We start from the raw sequence: 21287 nt of genomic DNA, 5'->3' as shown, positions 1-21287 counted from the left end.
ATGTTACGATGAATTCAGCTTGATTAAAGGTCACATATTATTCTCCTTCTCAAACAGTTTAAAGAAGCCTCAGAACTCCCAAAAAATCGGTTCAGTTTCTTGTTGAAAATCCACTCTGTTCCTGTATTTGATCATTCCTATAAACCCCTCTATTTCAGCCCTGCTCAGAACAGGCTGTTTCTGTGTCTGTAGCTTTAAATGCACGTGAGCTGTGTTCGGCCACGCCCCTCTCTGGAAGGGCTTGGATGTCTTGGGCTTTCTTGCAGCATGCCCGATTGTTTACGTTATCTGCAGAACAAACACATAGCTTTGGGAGGGGTTACTACCCTTTGTGATGTCATGAAGGGAAAATCTCCAAACAGCCTGTTAATGACAACGAATGCTCCTAATTACATCTCAGAATGAACAGATTCAAAATGGGATGGGAGGGGAACACATAAAATGGCTTTATTTTTCTAATTATATATCAATGAGTTTTTCTATCCTTCTGCTTTTTTTTTTACATTCTGTGTATGATTCTTCCATTTAAAACTATAGGCCCTTTTAGTTAAGTGTGCCATTAAAGTGATATGCTGTATCCACCTCTGCTGATGTCATATGAAGCATTTTTACCATGAGGTCACAGTTATAGGTCCATGACCAGGAAATGCGTTCCCTCAGCTTTGAAGCTCAACCAACTGCCACATTGACTGTTAAGTTTACTGTTTTGTGCTACTGTTATGTACGCTTCACAATCAATCAATCACTCTTTATTTGTTTATTGCCAATTCAAACCAAACATTATCTCAGGACAGTTTAGATAAGAGCAGGTAAAAGACCTCCCTTGTTCTTTACTTTCATTTCATTACTAAGTTTATATTACTTCTCAGTACATTTTGTTATTATGTTTTCACTCATGTATCCACGTACCAAACTGTAAACTGTGCTATGACGCCAAAGTCCCCCAGGATAATAAAGTATTGGATTGTAATTGTGTTCCCAATGGGATTGTTGTACCCTAGGTGCCTGAAGTAGGTACCTGAGGTAAAAAGTGAAGTAAATACTATCTTGTCATGTTAATAACACTTAATAACACTGTTATTAACATGATCATAAACACGTTTTTCACGTTACTTTTTCTTTTAGAAAGACAGTGATACTCCAAGCAGATTGAATCTCCACGTTTTGTCTGTGTAACTACAAAGATGGGTGTGCTCTGTTCACAGGTGTGTCAAGTTACTCACCCGGTGCTGGTTTCAAAAAGACATTGGTTTCCTTTTTTCTTTTTTTTTTAAATCTGTACGTCATTGTGCAGATTTTTCTCCCCACACAAAAAAACCTTCAATCATTTCTATGTCAATTCAGTCTAGTAAGAGCCTCCTTTAACAGTTCTGGAAATCCTTGTTTTAATATTCAGGGGTTAATATAGCAATTCTGTTTCTGTGGGAAAAAACACACACACTTTTTCAACAACACACACAAAACACTTTTCTTTTTTTTTTTTTTATCAGGACAGCAGTCAAAAGCACACTGCAGTTCAACAAATGATAACAATCCTCCTTTGCTTATGCATGCTCTTTTCCATGTTTTGTTGTATCACTGGCGCTGAAGATGATGCAATGTTCCACATAAATCCATTGGAGGTCAGTGTTTGCTCAAAGTTTTTGACCTGAAAACAAACTCCGTGATCCAAACAGCTTTTCATACGATACCTAATTTTTCAGTTAGATGCAGAAGATGTTGGTGTTATTCACGGCTCATTCCAAACTGCAAAACACTGATTCTGAATTTTTCATCACCATTTCCATCAGTGATATCCAACAAGACTTCCAAAAGCCTTTATAATGAAGAAAATTGCTACAGAGATTTAACTTAATTTGATGACGTGAGCCGACTATAGACAACATGTATATTAACATGGACGTAATCTCAGTGATGTCACCCATCGGTGTCTGGCGGAACTTTTGAAGCCCATTGATGGCGGTCACCATATTTGAAACACTGCATCAGGGTACACTCACACTAGGCAATCTGTATTGTGCCCGAGCACGCTTGACCCCTAAAGTGCTCTGCACCATGCTTAAGCACGTACACTTCCTTGGCCATGGCACTTTTGGAAAATGTGGGCTTAAGCACTCCAGGAGTGTTAGAGGGCCGAATCTGACCAAAACTAGTGAAATTAAAGCCACAAAGTCAATAGCGTTGTCTTGAAAAAAAAAAAGGGTTGAATCATGACGTTATGAAGTATTTACCAGATGTAACCGTGCTCAGGCCCTGTGGGGGAGGGGGGGAAATCGTGCATAGGCACAGTATGGGGACACTAGGCTGAGTGGAAGTGTGGCCACGTACTAACTCTCAGTCATCCTAGTAACAAGCAGAGCGTGTTTTTTTTTTTTTTTTTAAACCAGGCTGTAATCATGTTCATTTGTGCTGTAAAAAGCTTTTTTTAAAATGGGTGTGTATGTAACTTCTGGGGCTTTTGCAGCCTGCCTCAAGTGGACGCCCGATGAACTGTAGTATTTTGTAATTCTGCATTGGCTTCATTTTTCAACACCGAAGGTTGCCGCTTGGATCTGCCCCATTAAGCTAAAATAAAGCTAAAAATCCTGACCCAGACAGTGACTTTGTTTTTGCATGTTTATTTCTTCGCCATGAACTTCCAAAATCAAAAAACAAATGATCAAAAATACAATATAAACTTCTGAAAATCAATACACTGAATATCTTTTTATTTTCTTACACATGGCAAAAAAAAAACACTGAGCAAAGACCAAGTCCAGGTGGCTAGTGACTCTGCTTAGTCCTTTTTTGCTTTTCTAGATTGCAGAATATGGTGTTTCACAAACGTTGAGCCTCCCCCCTATTTTCCCCGATCATATACAGTTCACTAGTTAGGCATTTGCCGTACAGTGCCTAATAACAAGTCCTGGAGCTAACAAATGTGTTGAAATTTTCAATAAAGCACGACTGCATTCCACCACTTTGTACACAATGTACACGGCCCCCCTCAGTGTCAGTTGAGATTGAAGGTGTACAGATATACTGAATGGCAGAAAAAGAAAACAAAGGGAAATGATACCTGAAGAGTCAATGCGAGTTACTGTCAAATCAGTGCCCAAGTGCTCTGGATTGATATGACGCCAAGATCCAAAGACAAAAACAGCTTAGCATCCATCGGGGGAACCCAAACTGCTGCACTCCTTCAGATTTTTCGGTTTTATTGAGAAAATATGAACATGAATCTATTATAACTTATGTCATTACAACCATATAACACAAGAACTTATTTGTGTTCAGCTTTCCATTTCTTCTGCACATAGAACAAATCAATCTTTTCTTCCACTTATCCATTAGTTATTTACCTTTGAAATACACCAGAGAGGACACAGAAGACGAGTTTAGAAAAATCCTGGCATTATATAAGTACAACTAAAAACCAAAAGTTTGGATGAAACTAGAAAAATAATTGTCCAAAGATGGTTGTCGTGGTGTCTGTGGATTTGGCCGAATAATAATTAAAAAAAAATCTAGAAAACAAAAAACAAGTACCCTTGTGAGGGGGAACTGGAGCAGAGGGAGGGTCTTTGTGTCCCGGTCAGTGGGAGAAGTTAGTGGTGCTGTGCAATCCTCTCGTCTTAACCACCCATTTTCCTACCACTCTTTCTTTTTCTCATCCATGGACACTCCGCCGGGTCCAAGCGCCACCACCAACAGCAGACCCCCGATGACCGAGGTGGTCTGGAAGAAGTCGTACTTGAGGAAGTCGTGCATGGGCTTGTAGGCCGGGATGGTCCAGAAAGCGTTGAAGTAGACGTTGATAGCCAGGAGCCACACGACCAGGGTCAACGCTGCTAGCTTGGTTTTGAAGCCGATAGCCACCAGGATGATGAGGGCGGTCCCGACCATGTTCTGCAGGATCTGTGGAAGAATACACATACTTGGTTAAGGAACTGCACCTTAAAATATTTGACAGTCATCTTATAGGTGAGCTTCAAGCAGGTTACAAGCCTGCAAATTCCTTTGCACCCACTTACTTAGATAAAATTAATAAACCTCAAAAGTTGAATCGTTGTCATGGGCTTTAAAAAATTCTCACTAGTCTGCACCAGTACTACTAGTTGGTTGAACTGATTATCAATACTGTTGTAAATGTATGCCAACATTTACAACAGCCAAATGTATGTAACATGGCAATCGGCCACAAGCTGGGGCTGTTGGTTAGGTTTAGCCGTCCTGCTCTACCGCCTGGATGTACACAAGCACAGTGGACGAAAGTCATCTCGTAGGAGCAGCGCACGGAAAAACTGACTAAAACCAGCAAGCCTAGAGAGAGCAACTACATTCAGCGCTGACATGTAGAAGTTCAGGCTAATGGTGCTACAACTTCTAATGTTAAATAGGACATACTGTATTATTCCCCTTTTCCACCTTTTGAAACAGTCCTCTGTGGTCAAAATATAACATGAATCAAGCACCAGAGGAGGTTTGTGACCCTGTATAAACCAGCTCTCTCAGAACGCTCCGTTTTGGTGTGTGCGTCTCTTTAAATGCAATGCGCCCCCCCCAAGTTTTCTTGGTAGATATGATCCCTATGTAGCGAGAATAAAAAAGGGCAGACCTGCGCAAAAGTTTTGCCCTAGGTTGGGGAGGTGGAGTCCATGGGTGAATAAACCACCCTTGCTATGTAAAACTGATCCTGGTTGTGTGACGTACGCTATGCCCAAAGGCTTGCTACGCTCAGAGTTGGTCCGTCTCTAAAACTAATTTCAGCCTCAAATCCCAGCTGCTCTGACAGGTCGGGCAGCGAGCCCCTTCTGCATCGCTCTAACTGTCTCCTCTCTCTCTCTCCCTATGTGACCAGTGCTGGAGGCTGCAGCCGGGTCTCGCCTCCTCTCTGTCTCTCTTCTCCTGTCATCTACAGACTGCTGCTGAATCTCTCCTCCCTGTCTCTCCTCACTGTCAGACTGAGCTGTTCCTGTCACAGAGGACTATTGTTCCATACACGTCAACAGATTAGAACATAATTTGGTTGTGGTCGCCAGTGCTTCCCTGCCTTACCTCGCAGTCGATTATCCTCGTCCGTCACTTCTACTTCATTGTGCGCTTCACATATTTTTAAAAAGGTGTTCTCTTTTCATCCTATCTTTTTTACACACCTGATTTTTTGTCATTTTGACTGTTTGGGACGAGGGTTGATTGACTTGGTGTAACAGACCAAACAATTTATGAATGGAGGGAGAGTTCAAATGTTTTCAACTACTATACAAGGAAAATGAAGAAAACAAAAAGGATATGTGTTTATATGTGACTCAAACAATGTACTTTTTTTTTAGAGACCCAATTTTGATCAGTTATTCTAGCAGATGTTTTAACCAGGTCTGGACCCCCCTGACCAAGGGCCCAGTTGTGATTCCATAAAACAGGTTATGCAGGCTAAAAACAGTTAATCAAATAACTAAAAAAAACTGAATCGTTATCTTGCAACATAAACAAAACATAAACGTCTCTTGACTAAGTGATATTTAAAGACATTAAAGTAGAATCTTACAACTCTTCCCCATTATTCTAGTGTTCATGCCAAGCTAACTGGCTTCTTCCTCTTTCATTTGTCACAAACAAGCAAGAGTTGCGTAACACTTCTAATACAATTCTGTACAAGAAAGTGAATAAACATGGACTACTCCTTTATATCTGACTCTATCTGCTCTGGTGTTTGTCTCCGTTTGCAAGTATTTGGTAGCCTGAAATTCATGACTAAATGTCCATCTGGGAATAATGGAGGCTGTTGCTGTCAGTACTCACAGAGAAGAAGTTGGAGTCAAAGTGCAGCAGAGTCATGAACATGAGCACCAGCAGTACTCGACCACCCAGCTGCATGTACTGCTTCGGCGAACTCTCCCCCATGGAGGGCACTCCGGCAAACATACTCTTTCCTTCCGAACGGGACTCGGCCAAAAGCAGGAGCAGACCACCTCCAAGAGCGAGGTTTCTGGAGGGGGGAAAAGAGAGGATGGTTACTTTTAATAAGAATATGTTAGACCTGCAGAGGAAGTCTGCATACTGATTCCATCTGGGTTTGCTGAGGATGTTTTTATAAGTCAAGTTGTTATACGCTGATCATTATCTTAAATTCTTCTTTAAAATACCGTTAACCAACAGCAACAGATTTCAATTACACAGAGTGCTGACGCAGAAAAAAAAAAACGTGTAGCTCAGTGTATTCAACAGATTTCTCAGACGGCTCAATGGGCCCGACAATAATTATATAAATCACAGGTACTTGTGCAAAGTAATTATTACAGAAATTGTTGGTTCCAGCTTCACAAATCAGAACCTCCTTTATTTACTATCACGTTAAGCATGTCAAGGTTGGCACACATAAGGGGTTAACATCAATTTTTAGCTAAAACACAGAAATGAAAAACGTCTGCAAATGGTATCACACATTTTATGCCACATGTTTGTATGTCTGCTTAGCTATTGTGTCTAAGAGTGGCACTCACCTCATCAAAAATTTAAGGTCCCATAAAATGCTGTATGCAACCGTCTGTCAGGAAAAAAAGACATTTCCAATTAGATCATTAACATATAGTCTATATACAAAAAAAGGAACTAACATTTTAAAGCTCTCACCTGTAGTGCTATGATGCCAAATAGTCCAAAGCAGGCATACTGTACAAAATTTCTACTGAGGATGAGGACACAACCGCCTGTTTGGACAAACACAAGACAACAGTTTTAAAAGTTACGGTGAGACTGGGTTGGATTTTTCCATTTTTTTTTCACGTTGGCAAATGCAGTCTTGAGCTATAATGTGTGATTGTACCTGAATGCATCATAACCATTAAAAGACCACATAAACATTGATTATCAACAGTTGATGAAAATCTCTCAGGCTCTAGGCAAACATTGTGTTTATGGATTAAAATGTTTATGCAAATGCAAAAAATGCAAAAACTGCAAAAACTTGAGCTAAAGTAAACCTCTCTTACTAAATCATTATTCTATGTTTCCCCAGGGGCTTTATTTGCTTAGTCTAAACATTGTTAAAAGAACAAACATTTGAGATACTGCAAATATAACACTCGACAAAAAAGTGGGCCAGCCTTTTTAAACATATTAATTTTATAATGTTACATATTACTTATACCACGGCAACCAAAATTTAAGGTCTAGGCAGTAAATGTTGAATCATTTTTAATGGCTCAAATACGTTAGCACGTATGAATGAAGACGGTGCCCTCTCTTTCTCTTTCACTCAAAGTGGATTTTGGTTAAAAAATATGACTGGAGATTGAACCGATTGCAATTTCTTTTTGTCTTTTTGTGTGTGTGTAAAAGTCGGACCTGCTGATTCCGATTTTGACCAATTACAATTTTCTTCCTTTTGAGAAGGATAATAGACAAAACACACCCACTCACTCCTTCACGCTGTTATCAGCCGCAACATGATACAATGTTTGCCCCACACACACAAATAAAAACAGTAACAGTAGGTTTAGCTAGGTGTCGGGTGAAGAGGCTTTTACAGGTTTAGTGACGTAGGCATTCACTCCACACAGCCGTTAGACTTTTTCAAACGGAAGGGCAGACACTCTGCACATTTCTAACACAATATTTTGAATTTCAATACTTTGTACTCAAATGTCGAGATTTGGACTTGAATTGATTCATAACACTACTTAATACTAAAATACAGAGGTTTATAGTTGAAAAAAGTGGTTTCAGGGTTTAGTTACTCTTTAATGAAACTTCAATTTTTATGTTCATGATAAAACATTAACTTTTAATTAACTGGTTAAGAATAAAAATCTGCAAAACTGCAAACGGGTTACATGACCATCCCTAATTCTAGCTAAAAACTAAACTGATATTTGAGGCTGAAAATCGGCCAATCTTAAAAAAATGTAAGGCTTTGGTAGTTTTCAATACTATCCATCATGAAAATGTATTGTTTTAAAACATTTGGTAATGACAAGTATCAAAGTATTCAAAATGTTGACAAACTTAATAAGAAGACTCAAAATTTGGTACACAAAAAAAAAAGGACAGGATTTGTCCATGAATTCATAAATTTATGACAAACTCTGAATGTTAGCTTCAGCATTTCTCAACAGAAAGCATATGACTCCTATCACAAATGTTCCAGCGTTGTGTCATGCTTTGGTGACTGCAGTATGTGGTGACTGTAGCTTTAATATCGGGCTCTTACATGACAGGAATGGAACCTGACATCTATTTGACACAAACTCTGCTACATTTTGGTTGATGCCTTCATCAGTGTTCCCTGTGCGAACATCTGCTCTGACAGCTCATCTGCTACAAAAGATCGAGGAGCTTGGGGGGGGGATATATATTTATGTGTCCACTCCAGTATAACTACAAGCTCTTTGGACAAGAGGGCAGCTTTTCCTACCCTGAACAAATCTAGTCAGTTTCCCCTGACCTTTCTTATCAGCAAGCTGGTTTACAACAGTGAAGTTAACTGTTACTTTGAACGTTTCTGTGCTTTTAAACCTGGAACATGACTAAATTTAAAGTTTTACTAGAGGAATCATATTTCCACACTGATGTCTAACTTTTTTTTTCACCTTTTAAATTCAGGATCAAAAAACCCATTCTACTCACTCCCCTTACTGTTGTAATCAGAATGTGTGTCACACACCATCCAGTAATAGTAAAGACATGTAATTTCATAATTTCCGGCTCATCCCATGTCCTGACCTTAACCTAACCGTGCACAGCCTCCCATTCACTCACCCAGCTGTCCTATGAGGTTAAGCAGTACAAAGCACGTAGCGATGAAGTAGCCACAGCTCCAGGTAGCTTCGATGTAGTCTCTCTGCTCGTTCCACTGGAACCACATACGGATGCCGTCTTCCAGGAAGGTGCTGATGAGACAAAGACGTGCCAGGTGGGGCAGGTACTGTTTGGTTACCCGCAAGAACTGTACAACGGATAAGAGAGAAAAACACAGGTAAATATCTGACATTAAAAACAACAACTTGTATAACAGTCAAAGGATGTGGTTTACAAGGCCACACATTTCATAGAATCTGATATCATGACCTACTTATTCTGAGACAGATAAAGAAGAAAAGAAGGTATCATCACACTGCTGCTAAATGTTGTTTACATTGACAGTTAGAGGGGAAGGAATAAATACATGAGTCGTATAATCACAGGAGTTAATCTAAGTGAATGTTAAAACTGTTATTTAAAGTAGAAATGCTGCCATTGATAAACTTTGCCTGAATGTTTTTCAAAGGAAGTCCTACTGTCAAATTTTACTTTTCAATACCACTTGATGATCGGTAATATTGAAAAGTACCTATGTTTTTTCTTTGCCTTAGAGTAGTAGTTTTGTTTCATCATTCTTGGTTTGTTTCTGTTTATCTAAAACGTACATACTTTTCTTTTGGTGGCTTGTATGGCTATCATTAAAATATAAAAACCAGTGTCCCCTGAAACTCATACAAATCTCGAAATATGAAGACAATACCAAGAGAAAAAGCTGAAGAGATTACACTGTCTTTCATGTTGGAAATTCCATTTAAGAAGCAGAGCGGGATTTTCCAGCATAAACTTCACCAACTACCAAGGTGCGTAAAGAGGGAAAGGCTAGAAGAGGTCAAAAAGCTCCAGCGGCACTTGTGGTATGAAGATCACCTTTGTTAACAAATACCGAAGTGTTTATACTTGTGGCCTTCATCAGGGTCATCAGGGAAATTCAACTTCAAAAAGGAATACTCAGTGAAGTTTTGAGCGAAGTTCAAGAGAATCACTTTTTGTAAAATTCAAGTGTAGGATGGCAAAACAAATCTCATGACATTTACAGCGATGTGCCTCCCAGTTACAACTCTTAAGTTGCCTGTAATTATATTTAGAGCTAGAATTTGCTGAATGCTTAAACAGAAATTACACTGCCTTTAGTTCTGCACTCAAAAACAGAATTCATGAAAAGGTCCTCAGACACTAAAGTGACACACGAGGTGAAGTGACCCGCCCCCTTCCTTTCCCCGCCCTATTCTCCAGTCCACATCAGCACTGTCAGTCCGCGACAGCCTATCAGAGTCCACCAACTCCTACTACGACAGCTATGTGGGACATGAATGGACTGAGTTGGAGCCAATCCGAAAAAGGCCCACGGTTGCAGCAACAGCCTAGAAATAGACCATTTTGTCGGGTAACATGTAAGTTAAATGTTCAAGACCCCTGGAGTGTGACATCTACCCAAAAGACAGGCTGATGAGGACACATTTTCCAGGTGCTCTTTCTCTTTGTGGTGTTCTTCTTTTTTTTAACAACACACAGCACTCATAGATAGGAGTTGTATAAATCAATCAGACGTAATCAGATTGGGGAAGTAGGGAGACCAGTCAACAGCTGGCATTAAAAATACACAAAACCAGCATCAAATGACGGCGTGACTGATATTATACCTGCGCAGTATGTACCCAAGGACATGGCAAAAATCAAAAGTTTGGTTTGTCCTGCACAAACACAAGGCCATGGATAAAGTACACATGCCTCTTATCAACCACACACTCATTTTTCAGAGGCCGGAAAGTCAAGGAAACCAAACCAAATCACTGGGGATTTCCAAAAGCCAGCAGAGTAACTTGAAATCTGAACATAACAGCTCACTTCTTGTAGATAACACCACTGACTACAGTCACACAAGTACAGCAAAAAAAAACCATCCTCTAGAAATGAGGAAAACTGCTGCTGCTGTGACTTGTGTAATCAAGTGAAGGTTCACAACCACATGCAGTTTTTGGCTGAGGTGTGTGTGTGTGTGTGTGTGTGGTGGGGTTGCTCTAAGAAGGCCATATGTAGTAGTATTGGAAAGCTTTCTCTAACTTACCTGACACCCCCAAGCCACCAGGTGTGCCATGCATTTGGGTTGCAAAAGCACTAAAGCCCAAGCTTAAGAGATTTCACAATAATGACTGGCACTGTCTGGCTACTCTGACACTGAGATAAACATTAATATATCACACCTGTGCTACATTATTGTACCTGCTCGCGTCTCGCAAGGCTGTCCGTTATCAAACATGTCAGTTTCACTTTGACAAGAGTGAATTCATAATGCGAACTATTTAACACACGACACCTTTAAAAACACCTGAACCATTTGGGCATACGAGGTGACACACACGTTAACGAGCTTTTGCTTCACGTATGCTGACAGGTGTAAGTCACAAAGCTGTCGAGACAATAAAACAAGGCGTCAAAATGTTACGCGGAATACGTTACTCCCAGCTCAGGCAAACTAGTTAGCAGCTAACATGCTAACAGCGGTTACCAAGTGTCGCGCTACAAATTGAAGTTACCTGGTCCGCCACGTCTTCGGCTGTGTTCATGAGATCCTCCTGCCCCATATTTGTGAAATGTTAAGGAGAATTAATAATTAAGGCGAAGCGCAACACAGTTTTTGATGTGTTGCGTTGGACCGTCGGACTGTTCCTCCCCCCGTTAACGTTATTTACTTGAAGATTTCCCGACTGCCTGCACGCAGAGAAAGGCCGCCTCCCGCCCCACAATGCCCCGCGATTTGACGACAGACACCCAGAGGCCCCCCTACATGGTACTGCAACCGCTGTATGCCACGTATACTGATCCGTCCAGGGGGGCTTCACACAGCTACCACCACCACCACCAGCCTTGTTTACGGCTATTACACATGTAAACAAGCATCGATTATGTACCCTTCATCCCCACCTGTGTCCATTTATTATAAACTACAAAAACATGTGTCCAAATACTGCGCACACTCAGAGAGCCTTTCCCATGCAGCTGTCAAAATACACCTGGAAACATGGTTTAATGCAGTTTAAAGCTTCAGTGAGGATTTTTTTTTTTAGCTTGTTGTGAAACTAATACTATGGAAGCTCATTTCCGCCAGTTAAAAAAAGTAAAAATTAAATAATGATTATGAGATAAAAAAAAGTCAAAATTATGAGATATAAAATCATAATAATGAGATAAAAAGTCAAAATTATGAGATATAAAGTCATAATAATGAGATAAAAAGTCAAAATTATGAGATATAAAATTGAAATTATGAGATATAAAGTCGAAATTATGAGATATAAAGTCGAAATTATGAGATAAAAAGTCATAATAATGAGATATAAAGTCATAATAATGAGCTATAAAGTCATAATAATGAGATAAAAAGTCGAAATTATGAGATAAAAAGTCTTAATGAGATAAAAAGTCAAAATTATGAGATATAAAGTCGAAATTATGAGATATAAAGTCATAATAATGAGATAAAAAGTCAAAATTATGAGATATAAAATTGAAATTATGAGATATAAAGTCGAAATTATGAGATATAAAGTCGAAATTATGAGATAAAAAGTCATAATAATGAGATATAAAGTCATAATAATGAGATAAAAAGTCGAAATTATGAGATAAAAAGTCAAAATTATGAGATATAAAGTCAGAATTATGAGATATAAAGTTGAAATAATGAGATAAAAAGTTGAAATTATGAGATTTTATTATTTTCATTTATTTTTTTTACTGGCAGAAATGGGCTTCCATATAATACTGATGCCTCTTTATGACAAAAAAAAAAGATTATCACAGACGATTAATAAAAAAAGATGTCATACCTGAAACAGCTGCTATGGTGTAGGTTTCTGATGAGGTGATTAACAGCACAAAGCCTTTTTGGATATTTTGTTCATGCTGAACTTGTTTTTTTTTTTACCCAGAAAATACTATTTGTACATGTAGGCTACAGGACTAGATGGACTTTTTACATTACTTGCTGCTATTTATCATACCAAGTCACTTTAATCATCACTTGTCACTTTATCTTCTCATTCCCTGCAAATACTGTCTCAATTCCATGCATAGTTAACTTCATCATTCATTTTGTACTTGTATATACCCCCTATTTTTATTTGTCTTATCTATTCTGTTTAATGTGTATTTTGAGCTTACTTGTCTGTGCTGCTGCAACGCCCGAATTTCCCCTCTGGGGATCAATAAAGTATTATCCTATCCTATCCTATCCTAGGTCAGCACTAAGATACACTGTCTCACTTTGTCCACATTGGTTACCTATAGGACCCAAAAGGTTCCTCACAGGAGTTCTGCTGACAAAATGACAAATTAATGCACAATGTGGTTGAGGGCGTGCACACCTTACTATGTGGGTTTTAAATCAGTTGGAACTGCGAAAAAACCTCTCACCACAAGAACAGTTTCTTCCCCTCTGCTGCTTATCAATAATGTCCCTGCTCTCATCTACATAACACAGACTCTCATACAGCCCCACAGTCAGATAACATTACAGTATTGTGAAGGCTGAAACTGATTTTATGGGTTACATTAACACTCACTAGACATTATATTTTTTGTTTACATGCACTCTCTGAGGAAACCTAGCTACACTGTAAGACTTTGTCATTGTTAACTGCACAACTCCTTCATTGAACCTTTTTATGTTTTGATATTTGTATACTCTATTATATATATTTGTAAATGCTTTTTTTCCCTTGCTGTTTTTGCTTTATTTCCTTTAATTGTTTTGCACCACAACACTGTTATATTCCTTGTATGTGTAAATTCACTTTGCAATAGAAACCGATTCTGATTCTGAAAACCTTACAATTTGATTCATTTTTTTTCTCTACAAACTATTGAATGACTTTCTCTATATTGGTGGAAATTGTCATCCATGAAAACACTAATATGTCTGCGTAAGTCAAACCCATTTATCAGTGTTAACATCAATGTTCGTTTATTTTTGGTTCTTCCAGGTATAAAATCTGGTTCTTATAATCTTCCACTTACACACACTTTTGGAGCTTATTTATATACACTGCTGTGTATACAAGAGACCACAAACAGCCAGACAGGTTCTCTTTTTTTAATATGTCAACAGAGATGATTTTGGCCAAAAGGAGCGGACAAGAATGCCTGAGGATGCTGAACTGAAGTGCCATGAAGAGCCAGAGCTTACACGTGGCTTGTTAAGTCAAAAGACACGGAGGAAAAAGTCTTAAAACTCTGGAACATGTCCACTCCCTGTTAGCCATGCAGAAAAAACACGAGGTATTTTAACAAGCAGTGGTCCAGTGTTCACTACCACAGCTGTTTGTTTGTTTTTGTAAAAGCACAGCAATAATTGTTGCCTAGCATGAAGGATTAAATGTTTTGTACAGTAAGCAAAACTTGCCCCTTTATGGGTAATGACAGGTACACAAATAAAATACACAAAGTTTGTAAACCAAATTTAGTTGTATTTTTCATCAACACATTCGGTTTCAGATCACAAAAGCAGTCAAACTGATGCATTTACTGGCCCGTCGATATGTCCGGTCTGCAAACCAGCCCGAATAAGAACATCAAAAACTGGAGACCAGACACCCTTTCATATGCAGAGACTCTGAAAAATCTATTTGTACCAAAGGTCATGCTAGCTCAGACAAACAAATATGTCCGAGCTGACAAATTAACCGGAGAAATAGATACTGAACTTTTATAGTTTGTACAAAAGCTTTAAGCAGACGTGCACTCATACATTTCATTTACTCCATTTTCCTGTGATTTCTGGTTGTTTGTATGTGTCTCAACTTATTTTAAACTCTGAGTATCATAGCTGGTTAAAACAAGTAATTAAGGATGCTTTTTGTTTTTTGACTAGTCACATTTTTCCAGTTATCTCCGGATAACAAGTTCATTTTAGTTTTCTTCTCAAGATTTGGACCCATTTGTTTCATTATTTTTGGGACGATAAAGCTGATTTTTCAGTGATAACGAGTACATTTTAGTTGTTTTCTTGAGATTTTGACCTATTTGTTTTTCATTATTTTGGGATAACAAAGCTGGTTTTCCAGTGATAACTGAACTATCTCATTATGTAAATTTTGGGCGATCTAGGAAAAACAACCATAGGCTGCTCACAGTGGAGGTCTAATGAGGTAGGTTAAGTTTATTTGTATGTATGTTTTGTGCTTTTGCAACTCTAAACTCTATGAGTTAAATAAGTTGAGATCTCAGGACAATAACCAGGAAACACTTGAGGGAACAGAGTAAGTGAAATGTATGGATGCATGTCGGCTCAGCACTAAGGTAGCTCTGAGTTTACTTTTCACCTAATGCTTTCCCTTGTTTCTTACGCCCCTTTTTCCAGTGGTTATTTCTGAATTTCTTCTTAAAACCACCACCCTGGACCTGAAATATATATAAAAAGAAATGTCAGCATTAAGTAAATTCATGTTAAATAAAGATTGACATTTCAACAATATATTTCGTAAATTTAAAAAGTAGAATTTCTACAGACCTTCTTCCGTTTCTGCTGCTCCTGCTGCTTATCTACCTCCATGTCTTCATCTTCATCTGTTTGGAAGTCATCTTCTTCTTCTTTTTCATCCCTGTCAGCCTCCGCACTCTCTTCTGCTGGCTCTTTTAAAGTGAACACAGAGGCTGTGGGAGCAAACAGTATGACAGTGTCAAAACAAATCTAAGAGTTGTGTTGCAAATATGAAAGCACTTTGTTTACTGACAAGGGTAGAGGTCACTCATGCTGTCCTCTGAGTCGCTGTGATCCTCGTCACTGGATGTGGGGTCCCACTGGCCTTTCCCGTGTTTTGGGGCTCTCCCCCGACCGACATCCTCTCCGAAGTCTTTAGGCCTTTTCTGTCTGAGCCTGGCTGGAGTGAATTCAATCCCCTGTTTGACACAGTCTTCATCTAGAGGGGAGATGATGACATTCAGTGATCAAGACAACAGGGTGAGTAAAGCAACAAGAAATAATATCTGCAGTGTGTTACATGAACTGAAAATTTTTTCATATCGGCCCCTTTTTCCGTTTTTTTTTTTTTTTAGCTCACAACGCTGCAAAAAACACAAAACTCAGCAAGTGTATTTGTCTAATTTCTAGTCAAAAAACAACTTATTTCACTTATAAGCCACGTTCACCAAAAAATATTTCAAGATACAAAAAGCAGAAAATACAGCCTGACTTGCTTGTAATCAGTAAATATATCTGATAATGCCGCAAGCAAACTTCACTTACAGCGTCTTGAAAAAGAGATGTACTAACTCATTATCTGTCTAGACTAGAGACAGGACAGTGGAGAGAGAGAGAGCCAGAAAGCGGGAAGAGAGAGAGAGAGTGGGGAATGACACATGATGAGAAAGGAGCAACAGGCTGGACCGGAAACCAGGACCGCGCTCCTGGAAGACCACAGGGTTACACGCACTAACCACCAGGCCACTGGCGCCCCAAGAATAATGAGATATTTTGACTAGAAATGAAAACAAATGTACTTGCTAAAATTTTAGTTTTTTTTGCAGTGAAATCAAGTATGTTTCATGATCTAAAAAAAAAAAAAAAACATTCATTTTTATGTCAACATGCAGCACATTAAAACGTACAGTGCAAAAAAAAGTGAAGTATTATCAAGGAGTTTTGAAGGCTCAAGGTACAGTGATAAGAACTGAGGCAATACTACAGTATAAATCTAAAATAGTTACTGAAGTTCATCATTTTGTATAAACCCTTTAATTCAGATTTTGAGACTGTATAACTAACAAGATGATGTTGGAAAATTGCTTTTAATGTTTATAGTGCTTTAGATAAAAATGTAACATTTCAGTATCTTATAAGACCCCCCGACATAAAATCTAGATCAGGCAGGTTTACAACTGTTGCAAAGCAGAGAAACACTTGTCTATTAAGTTTACTTTTAAACCAAATGTTTACATCACTTGGGTTGTATAAAATCCCCACCTACGAACGAGCGTACTATAACCTTTAGTACAGTGAGAAAAATCTACTGTACTGACATTTTGAGAGGGCTTTCTTGAAGCGTTTCCCGTTAACATGTCTTAAGACATGATGTGGTTGCCTGTTGAGATGTCTGAGAGTCAGCTTACAGAAGAGCTGATTGCTGGAAAACACAAAAGGAAGCACAACACATTAGAAAGTATGCAGCTTCTCTCATTATGTCAATATCTGAGTGACAATTCTGCTTTTTTTCATATTGAAATTGAAATTCAAAGGGTTCTTCTTACGGTTGCTTTGAGCTGGACACGATATGAGGCTCATACTGTTTGTAGTTGAAGTCTGCAGCAGCACTCAGTTTCTCATACTTCTTTCCTTCAGTGAACTTTTGAAGCTCTGTTAGGTTGCATGGAAACTCGTGGCCATTCAGAGTGCATTTGATCTGAAAACATTTAAGACACACACACACACATGGTACATTCACTAATGTAGATCAGTTTTGGTGTGGCAATAAACCTGGTTAATCATTGATAGGTTTTGCAGTCTTGGTCACCACATCCAGGAAACACTTAACAATACATGGCTCATTAGATCAGTTAGCACCACGGCTAGGATAACAGTAAACAAGGCAGTGTGTATCGCGTAAAGTGACGTCATTAGGTAGCAAACCTTTTTGCCATCTGTAAGCTGGAGGAAAGGGTGGTTAGGAAGAAAATCTCTCACGTCCGCAGGTAATTCATCCATAGCTTAAAAACACTTCAAAACAGGTATTTGAGTGTGTTGATCAGGCCACCCCCATTCAGGAAGTGTCCACACGTGGGTTGACTGCGCAGACTCAGTTCAGCCATGTGTGATATCTTGGCGCCACCCACTGATCAAAGTTAAGAAGGGCAGTTTTGTCGAGGAAGATCAACATTTCATTAAATTAAGTTATATAAAGGTTGAGGTTTTTGAAGTAAGCATGAAAAATTAGACAAACTACACGCAATGAACGTTATTTAAATACAGAGAATACATCTAAGTAACAATAATGTGCCTTTCACATACAGTAATTGGCTTAAGTCAGATACTAGCAGTGCTTTCAAGTCAGCTGACAGACAGAATCAGACAACCTGTAATCACAGAGCAGAAAATCTTGAGATGCGCACTCTGTACCTATTTTCAGAAACCTCTTAATTTGGTCGAAAAGCGCTGTAGAAACTCAAATGGAAAAAAAAAGGCGGTACCTGATCGAAAACGGGCATTGGAAAAAGCAACACAAGGCTTTCAAAAACACTTTTTTACACTGTAGGAGTTTAATATATTTTCAGTTTACTACCCGTTAAGTTACACATACTGAGTGAGCCATCTTCCTTGAGATTAAAGCAAAATCTTTGACGAGGACGTGTAAGCTCCGCCCACATTTCTCCCCTAATGCATCAGTCCAGTAAACAAATATCAGACGCAGCTAACGTTAGACATTCTCCTGGAAACTCTTAATTTATCCAGAAAGTGTTAAAATAGAAAAACATTTGATACAATATTTTGCTAGTTTAAGAGTTGATGTGCTAACGCTTATCAGCTGGCAACATATCGCGAACAATGTCTGGACCGAATGGGGACCCAAACATCTCAAATGACGAAGGCATTATCAACGACGAAGATGATTTCGGCGATGAAGAAGGTAAATAGTTTGAAGTTTCCATTCATTGTAGTCGATGCAAATATAAAAACTCTTCATTTCGATGCTGTACTATTAAAACAGGTCGTTTCATCTCGGCTGGGTGTCATGTGCTGGGTCATGTGATTTGTCACATGACATTTACAGTACTTACAGTAGTATCCTCCTCCACACACACACACACACACACACACACACACACACACACACACACACACACACACACACACACAAAAAAAACACCCCTTCAGTAATAATTAGGAACAAAACAAACAAAATGCATATAACTTATAATACTAAGTACAATACAAACAATAGATTAATAGAATATAATTACTTTATTGATCCCAAACTGGGAAATTGTGGCGTTACAGCAGCAGGTTATCTGCTAATTATCAAATCTAAACATAATATAATATTAAATACAAAGTAAATAAGCACTAAAAATATAAAAACTAAGAATGTGAATATATACAACCAGGATTTAACTAAGCATTACTAGTCTTAAATAGGAAGATTAAATATGAAAGATTAAATGTAAATGTGCAAAAACAGAGTAGTAAATGGACAGTATTGACATAAGTTAAAGTGCATGAGTGTAGACATATTATAAGCAGAAACTATACAATGTAACGGCGAGTAGACAGACAAATGAAGTGAACATGAGTGCATTTGTAAATTGAACATGTGCAGAACAGATTACAGTAAGGAGAGACAGATATTATCATGATGACAGTTCTCTGAGCTGTTGTACAGAGTTATGGCCTTCGGTAAGAAAGATTTCTTGTGTCTGTCCTTGTGACAGTACAATACACATGATCTCAATATGTAATATTACACAATATCATATCATAATAAAGACAACATATTACTTTACAGTATGTATAAATAAACATACGCACATATTTTTATCGAGCCATACCTATTCAGATTCTTCAAAATAAAGAAAGTGATAAACTTTAACGCTGAAAAGAACACAAAATATTAGCTTGAAAGTAAAGAAAGAGATATTTGTATCCATGTTTGATTTAGGGAGGCAAAGGCTCTTTTCATCATACAGTTAATAGACATAGAGAGATGGAGAGTAACCACGAATGTTGTGTCTAGTGTTAAAGACCACTTACATTCTCATCTTTTTATTTTGCCTGACATGTAAAAAGACTCATTTCTGCTGCATATCCACAGAGTATGAAGCCATCAACGGCATGCTAGATCAGATCAACTCCTATCTCGATGGCCTGGAGGAACGCAACGATTCACTTAACGGAAAACTACATGAACTGATGGAGTCGAACCGGGCTGCTCGACTGGAGTTCAGGGCGCAGCTGCAGGGCTCCCCGACCCAGGAAGGGCAATGTCCTGCAGACCGGGATTCGTCCTCTCCTGGCAAAGAGGAACTGAATGAGGAAGATGGGGATAAGAAATGAGTGACGTGAGGAGGTAGATGAGCCAGAAGGAGCTCAGCAAAAATGCAGGGCTGGATATATTTATTGAAGTTTACTTAACTCCTGACTGGTTCAAATAGGAATTTAAAATCCCATCAGCAGATTTGTGTACAACGGTGATCATTTGATTCCTTTTTAAGACTCAACACTGAACTCTTCTCCTTTGTTGGTGTGCTCATGTTTGGTTCTTGAGTTGACTGGACATGACTTCCAGCAGCTTCATATACAACTGTACCCACCTGTTGCTGTTCTCGTCATCAAATCTGGGAACATTGTTGGAAAGGTCCAAGTTCAACATCATGAGAGCAAATTCTCAAATCCGGATCGCACTAGATAAAAGGTTTAAAAAGCTGATACGTCTCCACGTTGGTGATTTAAGTAGCTCAAACTACAAAACCATGCTTGAATTGACCCAGAATCCTGTCATAAATGTCACAATCCAACCAGCTGGTAGAACATGCTACTCAACAATTCAGGGATCGTCAGTAGTTGTCTTTAAGTAGGGGACATAGTCATACTTCTGTGGTGTGTTGATCCATTTGGTGTCGTCTTTCAGCGTTTTAAGAGCTGTGCAGTGTGTGTGTGTGTGTGTGTGTTATTGTTTGTATTATACCATTAAGTAAATATGCAACATTCCAGATGTCTAATACTGTATTAAAATGTTTGATCTGCAGAACAAATGTACATTTTTGTGTTTTATCCTTCATTTGATGTAAGTGCCAATGAAAGGCGTCTGATCCAACCTTCACAACAGGGTCCTAAGTCTCTGACTAGACTCTTCTCCTCTGTCGCCCCCCGGTGGTGGAATGAACTTCCAAACTCCATTCGATCTGCAGAGTCCCTCTGCACCTTTAAGAAAAAGCTAAAGACCCAGCTCTTTCATGAATACCTACTAACTTAATGATGATGGTCTCCATGTTATTGATGATGATGATGGTTGTGACGATGGTTTTTGTTTGATAAACGATGACTTATAAGATGGTTTCTATACTGATTAGAGCTCTCAAGAACTGCCCTCAATGTTGTGCTTTGCCTCTGGTCACTTCCTGTCAGCACCTGTGTGTCCAATCAGACTCAAAGCTGATCGTTTGCTCTTACTGACATTGTTCCCTTTTTTCTAGATCCTTGCTTGTGTTGTTCTTACTCTCTGATGTACGTCGCTTTGGATAAAAGTGTCTGCTAAGTGAATTGTAGAAGTGAACATGGGGCGGCTGTGGCTCAGTTTGTAGGGTCGGTCGTCTCTCAATCCATGGGGTTCGATCCCCAGCTCCTGCAGCCACATGTCCGATGTGTCCTTGGGCAAGACACTTCACCACAAATTGCTCCTGCTGCAGCGTATGAATGTGTATGAATGGGATTAGATACTTCTGATGTCACTTAGCAACCTCTGCCATCAATGTGTGAATGGGTAAGAAAGGGTAGATGTGACCTGCGGTTTAAAAGTGCT

General features: G+C 38.9%; 3 protein-coding genes and 1 long non-coding RNA gene across 4 annotated transcripts in view; 1 reads left to right on the top strand and 3 right to left on the bottom strand.

Moving 5' to 3' along the window:
- The window catches only part of LOC132992685 (uncharacterized), a 93531-nt gene extending 93026 nt beyond the window's left edge, over positions 1-505 (bottom strand). The window contains exon 1 of the long non-coding RNA XR_009676358.1: positions 327-505. This is a non-coding gene — a long non-coding RNA (uncharacterized LOC132992685). The remainder of the gene's footprint in view (positions 1-326) is intronic.
- The window catches only part of bbln (bublin coiled coil protein), a 68778-nt gene extending 48254 nt beyond the window's left edge, over positions 1-20524 (top strand). The window contains exons 2-3 of the mRNA XM_061062166.1: positions 18317-18398; positions 19581-20524. Of these exons, the coding sequence (XP_060918149.1) occupies positions 18317-18398; positions 19581-19822 (324 nt within the window). The 3' untranslated portion in view covers positions 19823-20524. The remainder of the gene's footprint in view (positions 1-18316; positions 18399-19580) is intronic.
- On the bottom strand, positions 2603-11530 carry surf4 (surfeit 4). The gene is made up of 6 exons (XM_061060854.1): positions 11316-11530; positions 8740-8926; positions 6613-6689; positions 6483-6526; positions 5782-5968; positions 2603-3897 (listed from the first exon to the last, which is right to left on the bottom strand). The coding sequence occupies exons 1-6, from the start codon at positions 11361-11363 to the stop codon at positions 3631-3633; spliced, it is 810 nt and encodes a 269-aa protein (XP_060916837.1). The 5' UTR covers positions 11364-11530; the 3' UTR covers positions 2603-3630.
- Positions 13860-17576, bottom strand: surf2 (surfeit 2). The gene is made up of 6 exons (XM_061062164.1): positions 17405-17576; positions 17026-17177; positions 16798-16901; positions 15513-15698; positions 15290-15432; positions 13860-15180 (listed from the first exon to the last, which is right to left on the bottom strand). The coding sequence occupies exons 1-6, from the start codon at positions 17477-17479 to the stop codon at positions 15091-15093; spliced, it is 750 nt and encodes a 249-aa protein (XP_060918147.1). The 5' UTR covers positions 17480-17576; the 3' UTR covers positions 13860-15090.
- Positions 20525-21287: the final 763 nt, after the last annotated feature.

Source organism: Labrus mixtus, chromosome 17 (genome assembly GCF_963584025.1).
Source record: "Labrus mixtus chromosome 17, fLabMix1.1, whole genome shotgun sequence".
In the NCBI taxonomy this organism is placed as follows: domain Eukaryota; kingdom Metazoa; phylum Chordata; class Actinopteri; order Labriformes; family Labridae; genus Labrus; species Labrus mixtus.
This window is presented reverse-complemented; position numbering and strand designations above follow the sequence as displayed.